General features: G+C 45.3%; 2 protein-coding genes across 2 annotated transcripts in view; both read left to right on the top strand.

Annotated features, from left to right (window-relative positions):
• Window positions 1-1299, top strand: part of DCAF7 (DDB1 and CUL4 associated factor 7) — a 32516-nt gene extending 31217 nt beyond the window's left edge. The window contains exon 8 of the mRNA XM_032870878.1: window positions 1234-1299. The gene's annotated coding sequence lies outside the window, so the exon portion shown is untranslated. The remainder of the gene's footprint in view (window positions 1-1233) is intronic.
• A 4406-nt stretch (window positions 1300-5705) lies between these two features.
• On the top strand, window positions 5706-12319 carry LOC116875410 (translational activator of cytochrome c oxidase 1). The gene is made up of 5 exons (XM_032870875.1): window positions 5706-6163; window positions 8037-8143; window positions 9534-9661; window positions 10159-10336; window positions 10645-12319. The coding sequence occupies exons 1-5, from the start codon at window positions 5881-5883 to the stop codon at window positions 10843-10845; spliced, it is 897 nt and encodes a 298-aa protein (XP_032726766.1). The 5' UTR covers window positions 5706-5880; the 3' UTR covers window positions 10846-12319.
• The last annotated feature ends 1339 nt before the right edge of the window (window positions 12320-13658 follow it).

The raw sequence follows: 13658 nt of genomic DNA, 5'->3' as shown, positions 1-13658 counted from the left end.
AGAATTTTCTCCCTTCTGCAGCCTGGGCCTCAAGTCTGAGGTGGTAAGAACAGTTGAGAGCTTACAGGGCTTACCACATGGCAGGGCCCTCCCCCGGTTTGAGAATGTGGCAGCTTCTTTGCCTGCCTGGGTTGGAGTAAGGGAGACCATTCAAGTAGACGCCTGTCTCAAAGCAGACGCTTCCCTTTAATCCCTCACCCCAGGATGAGGAAGGAGGGTCATGCCTGGCACTTAAGTTGGAATTTCCCAGGGAGAAGAGCTGAGCTGAGCTCTGGAGAAGGCTCTCTACTGGCTGGGCCAGCTGCCCACAGTGTCTCCTGTTGCAGAGCCTTGCCTGCCTTGTCCACCTGTACTCTCTTCTTCTCCCACCATTGTCATTGCCACTGGCTCTCAGAGTCAAAGGTGTGACTATACAGTGTGGGCCCGGTCCTCTCAGGCTACCTTGTGGATATTATTTTTTAAGTCTGGAAACATGCGGGTGCCTTCCCCAAGAGGCTTTGGACTGGTGTAAAACCAGAAACAAATAAGCTAGTGAAAGTATGAACTCAAGAAGAAGGATGTTGGCAGTCTGTGTAACAGCTAGAAAACTTACAAGGACCCACCTTTAGGACAACCCATTGGCTATGGACTCGTGATGTCTGCTGTTGAAGACAAGATCGCCTGGGGTTGGTTGTGGTAACCCGGTGTGCAACGAGACTTGTTGAGCTAAAGCTTTGACTTGGCTTGAGTTGAGTTGGATCACTTGCTTTGGTTCCTGTGTATTTTATGACCCTGTCAGTGACCTCCCCCCACCCCCCGAGTGTGAACTTGTAGCATGATTGTACAAACCTCTATGTAGGAAATGGAGATTCCTTGTTCTCCGAGATGTTAAGCTCTAGCCAATCAATTTCTGTCTCCTCTAGCCTAGTACGTCTGAACTTCATTTCTTGTTATATATTTAAGCTTTTCCTCTATACTCTAGCTTTTGTGACCTCCCATGGTCAGGTGGAGAGGAAGCTGTCCCCTTGCAGAACTGTACTATCCCATTTTTCTTTTTTAAAATATTGTTATCACAGGACTGATTGTACACAGGGCTCGTAATAAAATGTTAACACTGTGCTGTGAGACCACAATGGTAAATCTCCATTGAAGGCGACTCCAAAGGCACCTGAAAGTGGAGTATTACATCTATGACTTTATTTCTTGCTTCCTGAGTATATTAAACCTAATTTTCACCCTTTCATTCTGTTTCAGCCTCCTGTATAAGAAGTACCGTATTTTCTGCCCATCACACTTTGTAATAAAACTTGAACATGTATAGATTGACTGAATTTCTTCTTGTGATGAATTCAGTTCTTCCCATTCTGCCACTGTGGTCATGTTCCAGAGACACTGGCTGGGTGACGAGAGTCCTCCCCAGCCCATCATACTATCTGACAGCCTGAGTCATTCCTTTTACTAAAACACAGAGCACCTACTCTGTGCCAGGGGCTGTGACCCTCAAGTTGCTTGCAGTCTCCCAGATAAACAGTTCCTGGCAGTGTTGAAGCTACGGGAGTGTTTAGGCTTACTGGTTGCCCTGAGGAGGAGGTGATCCCCCGTGTCTGGGTAGGAGCCAGAGGAGGTCAGGGAAAACTTCACAAGACAAGGGAGGGTGAAACTGAATTTTGAAGGCTGAGTAGGAGTTCTCTGGGAATAGGGAAAGATATTTAAAGCAGAAGGCACATCCATGTACAATGTATAGAGGCAAGAAAGAATATGGCCATATTCAGAAAATTATAAGTTGATGTGGGATTTTGAATGGGGACTGTCGCTAGAGAAGTAAGTAGAAGCCAGATCAGGCAGAGTCTTTTGTGCATTGCAGGAAGTTTAGACCTTACACCTGTATGAGATTTTGGAAAACTCATGTAGAGGCAAGTCATGCTCAGAACTGCACTTTAGGAGGTAGTGAAGAAAATGTCCGTGTAGGGGATGCAACAGGAAGTCCGTTCACCTACTGTAATCGGATGAGAGAAAGTAAAAGCCTGAACTAAAGCAGGAGCAGCAGGGGAGGAAAGGACAGGACATAACGGAAGAGATTTAAGAGGTGGGGTCATCAGGATGCAGCAAACTGCGGGCTCTGAAGGATGACAAACGATAATTCCCAGACCCTGTGGGTTTGGACACCAGGTTCTGATGCCGGCTAGGGTTTCCAAGTTCAAGCCAGTTTCCTCAGCCTACATCCCAATGTGGTAAGATGGAGGAGTGCCTGTCCCCACTGCTGTTCAGATGCTCTGAGTCCTGGTTGAATACTCCTTCTGTTTATTTTTATTTTCATTCTGGGCTCACATTAAATCATTTCAAGGGAGGAGAAGTAGGTGATTGATTTCATTTCAAGGGAAGAGAAGTAGGTGATTGATTTCATGACCCAGTATTCGGCAAGTAACTGCCATCGTGACAGAAACAATTGAGCTGGGGGCAGCAGTGGGTCTGGGGAAAAGAAGTACATACTCTAAGAGTTTATGCGGCTCCTGGCTGGCTCAGTCAGTAGAGCACATGACCCTAAATCTCGGGGCTGTGAGTTCAAGCCCCATGTTGGGCGTGGAGCCTACTTAAAAAACAAAAAACCACTTCCAAGAGTTTAGACTCCATGGGACAAAATGAGCACCTGCTGGCTCTGTTAGAACTGTACTGTACAGATGCGAAATAGGAGATTCCTGCTCTTTAGTTTTTTCTTTTTTCTTTTTTTTTTTAATATTTTATTTTTTTATTTGACAGAGAGATCACAAGTAGGCAGAGAGGCAGGCAGAGAGAGAGAGAGCCAAGCAGAGAGCCCAATGTGGGGCTCAATCCCAGGATCCTGGGATCATGACCTGAGCCGAAGACAGAGGCTTTAACCCACTGAGCCACCCAGGCACCCCTCCTGCTCTTTAGTTTTTAAGGAGCGCTCTGGGAGAGTTGTGCTGGCGGTATTCACCTTGCTAGCCTGGGCTAAGATGCAGTAACAAACCGCTAGACCTCAGAGGCTGAACACAACAAAATGTTACTTTTTGCTTATGTGAAGTCCTTTGGGGGTTGGTCAGCTACATCATCCAGAACTTGTGGCCTCCCAGGTTGCTTGGAAGGGGAAAATATGTTAGGAAGAGTTCTGCCCATATCTGCCAAATTCAGCCACGTGATTCCAACCTAACTGCAAGGATGTTTGAGAAAGGTAGTCTTCCTGTACGCCTAGGAAGAGGAAATAAGGTGGTGCGTAAATAGTTCTGTTTCTGCCCCACCAACAAATGAGCGGCCAAGGCTCATTGTAAATGATTTCAGTGATCCTGAAAACCAGGCTCTAGCGACGGTTCAGTCATCTGTGCATTTATCTAGAGACAGTATTAGCTCAAACTGAGAAAGTAAAATTCTGCCCTGCTATTCATCACAGATAAATAGACACATAAAACAAGCTGCAAAGTTAACAGGAAACAATATTTCTCACAAGCACACCTGCAGCTTAAAATGTCATAAAAGTTCCCTTCTCTGAGTGACTGCTTCTTTTTTTTTTTTAATAATCGCTGAGAAACTTCTCTAAAATCAGAGACGGTCAGAAAAGTTTGCTGTCTGAAATTCTATCAGTGAGAATGAGGACTTAACAGTCTTGCTTTTAGAGAATCCTAAGTCACTCTGACAGAGACGCAGCCTTGATTTCCAACCCAGGTATAAAACTTACGAGCAGGTGCTTCGGAATCTGGCACTCCCCATGAGTTTTGTAGTTTGCACGGAAATTGAACTCGGTCTGCTTTGCAGTCCAGAGCTGATGCTGACACAGCTTCTGTGTTCTGTTGAGACTATTGAACTCTATTCCATTGAAATTTCACCTAACCTCCACCTTTCCCCACAATCCTATAATAATTGTCTTTTCCTGTGTTTGGTGAGACACCTCACCATCTCTCCAGTGTGGAGTTTTTCTTGTTGCACTGAGTCCAGAGCTGACCTGGTTGAACTACAGGTTTGCCCTGGTAGATTTAGGCTGATTGGACTAGGGGAATCTCAGACTTTACTTTGGCCTTCATGCTTATTTGTGATTCCCTTAATTTGCCTTTTGCTATTCAAAAGGACATATTAAACTGTATTTTTAAATGACAAAAAAATACTATATATGCATAGCTAATAAGCACATGAAAACATCTTAGACATCATTACTCATGAGAGAAATATGAATCAAAACCACGGTGAGTTATCACTTTATACTCACTAGGGTGGCAACAGTTACAGTCAAAAAGAGATGATAAGTGTTGGCAAGGATGTGGAGAACAGTGGAAACCTCATACATTGCTGGTCGGAACATAAAATAATGCAACTGTTTTGGAAAACAGCCTGGCAGTTCCTCAAAAGGTTAAACGGAGGGCGCCTGGGTGGCTCAGTGGGTTAAGCCTCTGCCTTCGGCTCAGGTCATGATCCCAGAGTCCTGGGATCGAGCCCCACATCAAGCTCCTTGCTCAGCGGGAAGCCTGCTTCCCCCACTCTCTCTCTCTGCCTGCCTCTGCCTACTTGTGATCTCTCTGTCAAATTAAAAAAAAAAAAAGATTAAAAAAAAAAGTTTAAACGGAGTCACTGCAACAACTCATCAGTTCCACTCCTAGGTATATACCCAAGAGAAACAAAAACATGTCTATACAAAAACTTGTACATGAATGTTCATGACAATATTATAATAGTCAAAAGGTGGAAACAACCCAAATGTCCATCACAGATGAATGGATAAATAAAATGTTGTAGATTCATACAATGGAATATTATTTGGCAATAAAAGAGGGATGAAGTACTGATTCATGCTACATCAACAAACCCGGAAAACATGCTAAGTGAAAAAAGTCAATCACAAAGGACCACATATTATATGATTCTATTCATATGAAACATCCAGAATAGGCAAACCCATAGAGGAAGAAGTAAATTTTCTACCTAGGACTGAGAAAATTGAGAGGAAATGGGAAAGGACTGCTAATGGATACAGGGTTTCTTTTTGGGGTGACTAAAATGTAAAACTGATTATAGTGATGGTAACACAAGTCTGAATACATATCCTAAAAACCATTATACACTTTAAATTGGTGATGTATGACCTGTGAATTATTTCAATAAAGCTGTTATTAAAAAAAAAAAAACTATGCTGGACACCGGGTCCTGTCCTCTCAAAGAATTTAATATTGTGGTGGAGACAAACATTTTTAGATTAAAAAAGTGCTAAGGTACAGGCGAGTATGAAGGGTCATGTGAGCAGGAGGTAGGGCATCTGTGCCCAACTGGAGAATTAGGGCATGTTTTCCTTTGGTGGAAAATCATGTCCGAACTGAATCTTGAAGGAAGAGCAAAATTTAGCCAGGTGAAGTGAAGTGGAACAAGGATCCAAAAAGACCCAGGTTTGTGCTGAATACAGGAACTGCAAAAGGTACCAGGAGCAATCTGTTTCTAATATGGCAAAGTAGAAGGAGGAGAGTGCCGAGCCCATCACAAAGTAGGCTGGATAATAACAACAATAATAAATTCCCAAGCGAACTATTAGTTAAAGCTAAAAAATTTGAGTTGTACTCCAAAAGTCGTCCCCACTTCGGCCCCGGCTCAGGAGAGGCGCGAGACTGGAGCAAGTACCGTGCGGCGGAACGGACTTTTCGGGCGTTGGGGGCGCGTTTCTGGAACGGACCGGAGAAAGGAAGTGTGCAACATTATCTAAGGCACCCACTCCGGGCTTCCGCGGGTCTTGTATTGGGTCGTTCGGGTCCCGGCTACCCCGCGCTGACCTGAGCACTTGGGTCTCCGGAGACGAGTGGAGGCGGCCTCAAGCTCGGGACTTGCCGGTTTCTGCCTCGGACGCCACGGGCTGATCTTAGCCGCTGCTCGTTGGCTGTTCTTGCTGACCTTGGTCCAGGGTCGGAGCCAATGGCAGCTTGGGCTGCCGTCAGCCAGATCAGGGTCGCTGCCCGGTGCTTGAGGGGAGCTCTAGGCCCCGGGGTCCGGGCGGCTCTTTCACCCACCCTCGCGGCTTCCCAGCCTGAGCCCACGGGCTGTACCAGCGCTCCTGGCAGGACGCTGCACCTCACGGCGGCGGCCCCCGCCGGGCACAACAAGTGGTCCAAAGTCCGGCATATCAAGGGTCCCAAGGACGCCGAAAAGAGTCGCATCTTCTCCAAGCTCTGTTTGAGCATCCGCCTGGCAGTTAAAGGTAAGTCACCCGCTGCTGCACTTTGTGCGCCCACAGCTAAACCAGGGGCCCACCCCTAACCTTGGTCCTTCATATTCTTTTCTTTTCCTAATTCCCACCGTTGCCCACTTCATAAACGTTCAGGACACCTACCTGCATTGTATGTATCCACTCACCTTTCCAGATGCTGAGCGTCTGCCTGCATGGCAGGGAGTTGCTCTTAGGACGATAATGGTAAAAGTGACTTCATTCTAGTGTGTAGCGGGGTACTTCATGGAAACAGACTCTAAGAGTAAGGTCTATGTGTTTCTGGCCCAAAGAGACAAATCAAGCCCTCTAGTCCCCTCTGGTTGTGGACCACAGCGTAGGTTGTGGAAGGGACGTTGAGTAAATCTGTTACTTGCCCAGTGTCAGTTTGCTTCATTAGGATTTCCTAAGACACATTTTCTTGGAAGGTAAGTTTGCAACCATGGCTTTTTCAATTGTGTAGCCACTGCAAGATGACCTTTCTGTTTTTGTATTCAGTGTCAGATACCTGTAGGAGTGGAGAAAAAAAGTCCTGTAAAAATCATGGACCTTGGGGTCAAGAAAACTTGGTTTCTGTTACTTACTAACTGATGACGTTGAGCAAATGGCTTAACCTTGCAGAGTTTCAGTTTCCTTCTGCAAAACAGGGATAGTACCCACTGTCTGGTCGTTTCTGGCACATAATAGGCACTCAGTAAATACTAATTTCCCCCTAGAATTCATGCCTGATATTTCTTTTGGCTTCCTTCTACATTCTTGATACTAAGTGAGATCAACACTATTGAGTGTCTGTTATGTGCACTGGTAATACAGAATAATGAGGTATAGCCCCTACTCTGAGACACAGCATGATTACACGCTATCATATGAGCGTTTCAGTAATTACACACAAAATAGTAGAGTCAGAGCAAGGGGTATTAATAAGTCCAGGAAATGTTGGTACCACTTTCATCCCTCAGCTCTTCGTCTGATGCAAAGTGGTGTTTGCTGAAACCTAGCAGAAAGATATCCATCCTTAGGATTAATTAGGAACTTCTTTTCCGGGGCGCCTGGGTAGCTCAGCAGGTTAAGCGGCAACCTTCAGCTCACATCATGATCCCAGGGTCCTGGGATTGAGCCCTGCATCAGGCTCCCTGCTCACTGGGGAGCCTGCTTCTCCCTCCTGCTGCTCCCTCTATTTGTGCACTCTCTGCCAAATAAATAAGTAAAATCTTTTGGGGCACCTGGGCAGCTCAGTCATTAAACGTCTCCCTTCCGCTCAGGTCATGATTGCAGGGTCCTGGGATCAAGTCCCTCATCAGGCTCCCTGCTTGGTGGGAAGCCTACTTCTTCCTCTCCCACTCCACTCGCTTATGTTCCCTCTCTTACTATGTCTATCTCTGTCAAATAAATAAATAAAACCTCTATTTAAAAAAAAAACAATATTGCACTGTATGTCAACTACCTAAAATATAAATTTAAAAATATAATAAAAATTTAGGGCACCTGCGTGGCTCAGTTGGTTAAGTGGCTGTCTTCGGCTCAGGTCATGATCCCGGGGTCTTGGGATCGAGCCCTTCATCGGGCTCCCTGCTCACTGGAGAGCCTGCTTCTCCCTCTCCCTTTGCCCACTGCTCCCTCTACTTGTGCTCTCTCTCACTCTGTCAAATAAATAAAATCTTTAAAAAACAAACAAACAAGCCTTCTTTTCCAAAATACTGCTCCAAATTCCATTTAAACATTTAATATTGAATAAATGTTCAAAATTAACTGAAAGCCAGGTGGTGACTTGCTACTCTTTGGGTGGGGGTGGGTAGAGTGGCAGAAATCCCTTCTTTCTCCCAGCTGTAATGAGATGTGTTCCCTCACTCTTTTCTTTCTATCTCAGAAGGAGGCCCCAACCCTGAGCACAACAGCAGTCTGGCCAGCATCTTAGAGGTGTGTCGCAGCAAGCATATGCCCAAGTCAACGATCGAGGCATCGCTGAAAATGGGGGTACGTCCTCAATTTGACTTCTTGTTATTGCTCGCAGCCCCTCCAGGGCCCATGTCCAGAAGGCCGCCGCATACTCCTTAGATCATCGGAGAGACCAATAGCATTGTGATTGATACCCTCAATGCAGAGCCTTCTGGTGGCTCTCTGACCTTGGACATAGGACATGGGAGCACAGTCAGGAATAGTTTGAAAAGACAGTGTGCAGAACCAGACTGCTTAGGGCTACTCAGCCGCAGTGTGAGGATGTAGGTAGAAAGAAGGGGTACGATGTGGGGAGTGTTAGATTGAGGAAGGGTGTGTTTTTCAGATATGTGTGCCTTCAAGGAGAAGAGCCGGTAGAAAGGGAGACGGGGCATTAGTGATTGTGGGAGGGACAGAGTGTGGAGCTCAGGTATGGGAATTGTCTTTGAGCCCAGGTGAGAGGACACCTCTTTCTCTGGGACAGTTGGAAGGATTTGAGGAAGTGATAATCATCTTAGTAGCTAATAACTACTGAGAGCTTACTCTAGGCCAAGCACTTTGGTAAGAACGTTGTATGCATTATCTTACTGAATCATCAGAAAAACCTCAAAACTTCCTCAAAAGTGGAAACTGAAACACAGAAAGATTAGGTGACCAAGTCACATGGAAAATGACAGACTTGAAACCAGGCAGACTCTAGAACCTGTTTTCTAATCATTATACACATGCCTCCATGTGGGCCGTGGTGCAGATAAAGTGGAAAGAGGATTTTCCCCCACCTGGTGGTCTTTTATTTCCTTTGTGAAAGAAGAAGGAGTAAGTCGTCGTTTGAGAGTTCCTGGAAAGGCAGCAAGGCAGGGTGCTGGGAGAGAGTGGTGGAGGTCGGAGGTGTGGGCAAGGGATGAGTGGAGGCAGCATGGGGTGTCCGGTGAGACTGGTCACTAGACCGTCATTGAATTGTTTGAATTTTGTGGCCAAACTGTTTTCAGTGGTTCTTATGATAGGGCCCAGGGTGCTATTTCTTAAAGCGATACTCAGCACCCCAGGGGTAGGAGACTTCACAGGTGGGTCTCATGTGGGATGGGTGTAGGAACATGAGTCTTGGTGGGAGTGTGGGGGGTGATGTGTGTGTTAGATGTGGGATTCAGTTGGGACAGGGAGGAAATGAAACTAGGAGATGGCTAATTGGCTAATTGATTGTTCGGGGACCAGAGACACAGACTCCCTTCCCAGTAAGGGGCCATACTTGCAGTTACCTCAAAATGGGTCCCAAAGGGCCACCTCTCAGAGGTAGGGGACAGCAATAAAGGCTTGAGGCCCTAAGCCGTACCCCAGAGTACCCATCCCGTGGAGTCAGTATCTGTGTTCTGGGTTGGGATGCAAGAGGTAATTTGGAAACAGGAAAATATGCTCATGTTGTTTATTGCAGAAAACCAAGGATGTTTATTTGCTGTATGAGGGCCGAGGCCCTGGCGGCTCTTCTCTGCTCATTGAGGCATTATCTAACAGTGGCTCCAAGTGCTATTCAGACATCAGACGTATCCTGAACAAGAATGGGTAGGTGTACATCTGGGGAGAGTGGAAGGGTATGAAGCCTTGAGGTTCCAATCCTTTGCAAGAAAACTATAGTTGTTCCTGGTGGCATTTGAAGTTTTAAGCATATTTCATCCATAACAGAATCCAAATGGGATCATTTCTTCTCCTTTAATTCATTCTGTACTAGGCTTGTCTATCAGGTGGAGAAGAGACCCTTTGTCCCATTTTTCCCCACCTGTAGCCATGTAATGTCCAAGTCTTAAAATGTACCACTAAGACTGGAATTTTAAATGATGAGCAATGTCTTTGCATCCACTAAACTGCAATCAGGGCAGAAAAAAGGGGATGGGGATATGTTTGGATTTTTCCCTTGCCCAGTGGTCGCTGCATACTCTCCTTCAGAAGTATGTATGTCTATACAGTGAAGGCTGGGTGGGAAACAGAGTAATTAGAATGCAGTGCTATGGGGGGCTGAGTGTCTACAGGCATTCAGTCTAGTGTGTTTCCTTTCCTTTGAGGGGAATGATGGCTGATGGAGCTCGCCACTCTTTTGACAAAAAGGGGGTGATCGTGGTTGGAGTGGAGGACAAAGAGAAGAAAGCTGTGAACCTAGAGCGTGCCCTCGAGCTGGCAATTGAAGCAGGAGCTGAAGATGTCAAGGAAACTGAAGACGAAGAGGAAAAGAACATTTTTAAAGTGAGTATGAAGCCTTGGTGTTTGCTGGATTTTTGTCCTAATAGATGCGTTAAGGCATGCTTCTATTTCTTCTTTCTCCCGCCCTGGGGTACAAGTGGCAAAAAGAGTTCACATGTTGCATAAACATTTATTACGTGAATACTATGTAGGGCTTACTTGACCAAGGACTACAAGAAGCATTCAGAACTCTGAAAACTATAGCTCTGCTGGTAAGAACTTAAACACAGTGATTCAGGTTTTGCAAATTCTGACTGCCTTTATTCTGCTATCTCCTGGCCCCTCACCTCTTAACTTTCTTTTGTCCCTAGTTTATTTGTGATGCCTCTTCACTGCATCAAGTGAGGAAGAAGCTGGACTCCCTGGGCTTGTGTTCGGTGTCCTGTTCTCTAGAATTCATCCCCAATACAAAGGTGCAGCTGGCTGACCCTGACCTGGAGCAGGCCGCCCTTCTCATCCAGGCTCTTGGCAACCATGAGGACGTGATCCAGGTCTATGACAACATTGAGTAACTAGCTCTATGTGCCCCCGGGGGCCTTTCTAGGCAACTGGCAGCTCATTCTGGAGCACACGCTTCTGCAGTGACTGGAACTGAAGCAGATTGGAGGCCTACCCGGGTAGGAGGCATAAAACCAAGACCTGCGTGGATACGGGAGTGGCCAAGGGAGTCACTGCATCTCCGTGGGGCCTCTTTGTCAGCTCTGCTGGTGTCTCAGATTTCTCCTGGCTGTAGGGAGGAGACAGCCAGCTAATCAGACTCTGATCTTAGGAAGTTGGTCCTTGGGGGAACAGCAGGTACCCTGAGGGCCCTTTTACTAGAAACTTCTCTTAAATAATATAACTGATCTGGGTTGCTACACTCCTGTTGTGTGGCTGTTGTGTTTTCCTGGGTTTTTGTCCAGCTGTTGGGACCCTCTTGACTTCCTTTGAAGTCTATAGGTTTAATTCTACTACTCCAGTCCCAGGCTTTTTTTTTTTTGGACCAGAGAAATGTAGATCTCTATGGTACCACTTTGCCCTAATGCTGGTCTGGTGGCCTAAACCTGTCATTAATCATGCATATAGTATTTATCAAACACCTGTGTACCAGGAACTATACTTAACGAGGAGCACAAGCTGTTTAGTTGGTGCCCTGTGTTAGATCCCGCTCTTAAGACCTAGGACCTCAGAGGTCAGACACAGGACTGCTGTCTGCTGGAACTGCCCTAGGGCAGTGTGAGCTGCTGTGCATGCCTCCTTGTTCTCTTCTCGTGGCCTCCTTGCCCTCATTCTGCCAAAGAGCTTAAGGCTCTAACCCAGTGGGAAGTCAAGTGCCAGTGATAAGGGACTCCCAGGCCCTCTTTCACCCAGGCCCCTGTGTGTTCTGAGATTGGTTAGAGCAGACCTCTCAGCAGAGCTGCTTGGTCACCCGAACGCCCGCCCTTAGCTTCTTTTCATCCCTGCTGCCAAATGCTGAGGCACTGGGAACTGGAAAGGAAACGAAAACAGAAGGAATGGTGAAGGACTGAGTCAGAGCCTGGCCGGCTGCGAAAGAGTACCCTTTGTACCTTTGGCTCTTAAGTGTCAGTTTTGGATTTTGAGAGACCAGGAGTGCTAGTCACCTGTGCAGGAGCCCATCAAGCACGTCAGGCCTGGAGTGGCTTTTTGATACCCGTTATTCGCCTACTTATAAGTTGTTTAAGCCGGTTCTGAGATCAGAGTAATTTTCCTAAAGGAGCTTCAGGTAAATGAGAAAAGAACAAAAACCAGTTGGCTGGCTATAAATAATAACTTCAGCTTCTAAAAAAAACTTTAGATTACTAATTCCATGAAGACTTTAACAATTGGAGAGCAAAGGCTAAGGAAAGGAAAACCAATGAAATAACCCACAAAAATGCCAAAGCATATGCTCTTATACCTCGTTACATAACATGATACCACCTGGCATTCTTTACTTTTTTTGCTTTGTTTTGTTTTGTTTTAAAGATTTATTTATTTGTGTGAGAGAGAGAGAGAGAGAGCAGGGAGAGGGGCAGAGGGAGAGAGAGAGAATCCCTAGAGGCTCCGCACTCAGCGCAGAGCCCAATGCAGGGCTTGATTTCACCACCCCGAGATCATGACCTGAGCAGAAATCAAGAGTCGGATGCTTAACAAACTGAGCCACCCAGGCATCCCACATTCTTTAGTTTCTAAAGGAGGTAACTCATCTAGATATCTGATGAGCACATCCTTAAAATAGTGCAATTTAAAGTGCTGCTTTGTCATTTTTAAGATACTTTTACATGTTATTTCTTTGATTTTTGCAGCCAACCTATAAAATAATCCCAAGTATTTTATGCACAAATGGTCTTACAGCAAGTAGGTGAGAGTGGGTCTAATACTCTATCTTATAGTGATAGACCTTGGTTTATAAAAATAGCTCTGTTTTATAAATGTTGAATATAATTTGGAAGAATCTGATAATTTCTGATCTGAGAAATCTGGACCAGGAGAGTCTGCTCTGGAAGGGAAGTGGCTATTCACGTGACTAATTTTCTAATCTAATAGATAGGATTTGTTTAAAAGGATTTTTGTGTAACGGCTTTCTTACAGCAATGCTTTGAGTGGCTCTGCACTGACCCCTGGTGGTGCCCTGCAGTCTTTCCTGCAGCTAATGTGGGAAAGGCAGAAATGGAGCCTTATTTGGACCTGTTTGGCCTCTAAGTCTGCTAAAGAGACCCTTAGCTACATAGGTTAAATAGTTAAGTAACTATTTAACTGAATAGTTAAGTAGAGAGGATATGTGTTACTCTGCCACTAAAAATTATTTTCTGAAGAATATTTTATGTCAAAGAATGTTTACAATGTAATATTAAGTGGAAAACAAAGATGTAAAGCTATATGTATAGTATGGTCCAAATTTTAAAATATAATCATACTTTATCTATGAACTTTTAAAAAAAAGACTAGAAGGAAGTCTAGCAAAATCTCAAAACTGGTTATCTGTGGGTGGTGATGTTATCACTGAGCTTTATTTTCTATAATCATATATTTTATGAGCGTAAACATTAAAAAAAAGAAAAGAAAACTAGTCACATTATTGTCCATCTAGGGTGACAGCATGTGAGAGACCAGGAATCAGGCATACCTTAACCTCCAAAGAATGAGATCTGGTCTTCGCTTGCCTTTGCCTTATTGTCCGTCATCGTCTTAGCAGACAAAATCATTGAATGCCTTGCAGGTGGCCTTGGCTCACTTTCAAGTGACCTTTCCATGGGATGGAAGTATTTGTGACAGGTTCCGTCCATAGCCTTGCCTCTCACAAGAAGCGTTCACATGGTACATAGCTGCCTTCCCTCTGCCAGAG

This window comes from Lontra canadensis, unplaced genomic scaffold (genome assembly GCF_010015895.1).
Source record: "Lontra canadensis isolate GAN:19392208 unplaced genomic scaffold, GSC_riverotter_1.0 scaffold41, whole genome shotgun sequence".
Classification (NCBI taxonomy): domain Eukaryota; kingdom Metazoa; phylum Chordata; class Mammalia; order Carnivora; family Mustelidae; genus Lontra; species Lontra canadensis.
This window is presented reverse-complemented; position numbering and strand designations above follow the sequence as displayed.

Bases quoted from the DNA above. Each gene is read 5' to 3' on its own strand.
- LOC116875410 (XM_032870875.1), top strand. From the start codon at position 5,881: ATGGCAGCTTGGGCTGCCGTCAGCCAGATCAGGGTCGCTGCCCGGTGC. The intron at 9,662-10,158 runs GTAGGTGTACAT...CTTTCCTTTGAG, and splicing joins CGTATCCTGAACAAGAATGG to GGGAATGATGGCTGATGGAG. The intron at 10,337-10,644 runs GTGAGTATGAAG...TTTTGTCCCTAG, and splicing joins AGGAAAAGAACATTTTTAAA to TTTATTTGTGATGCCTCTTC.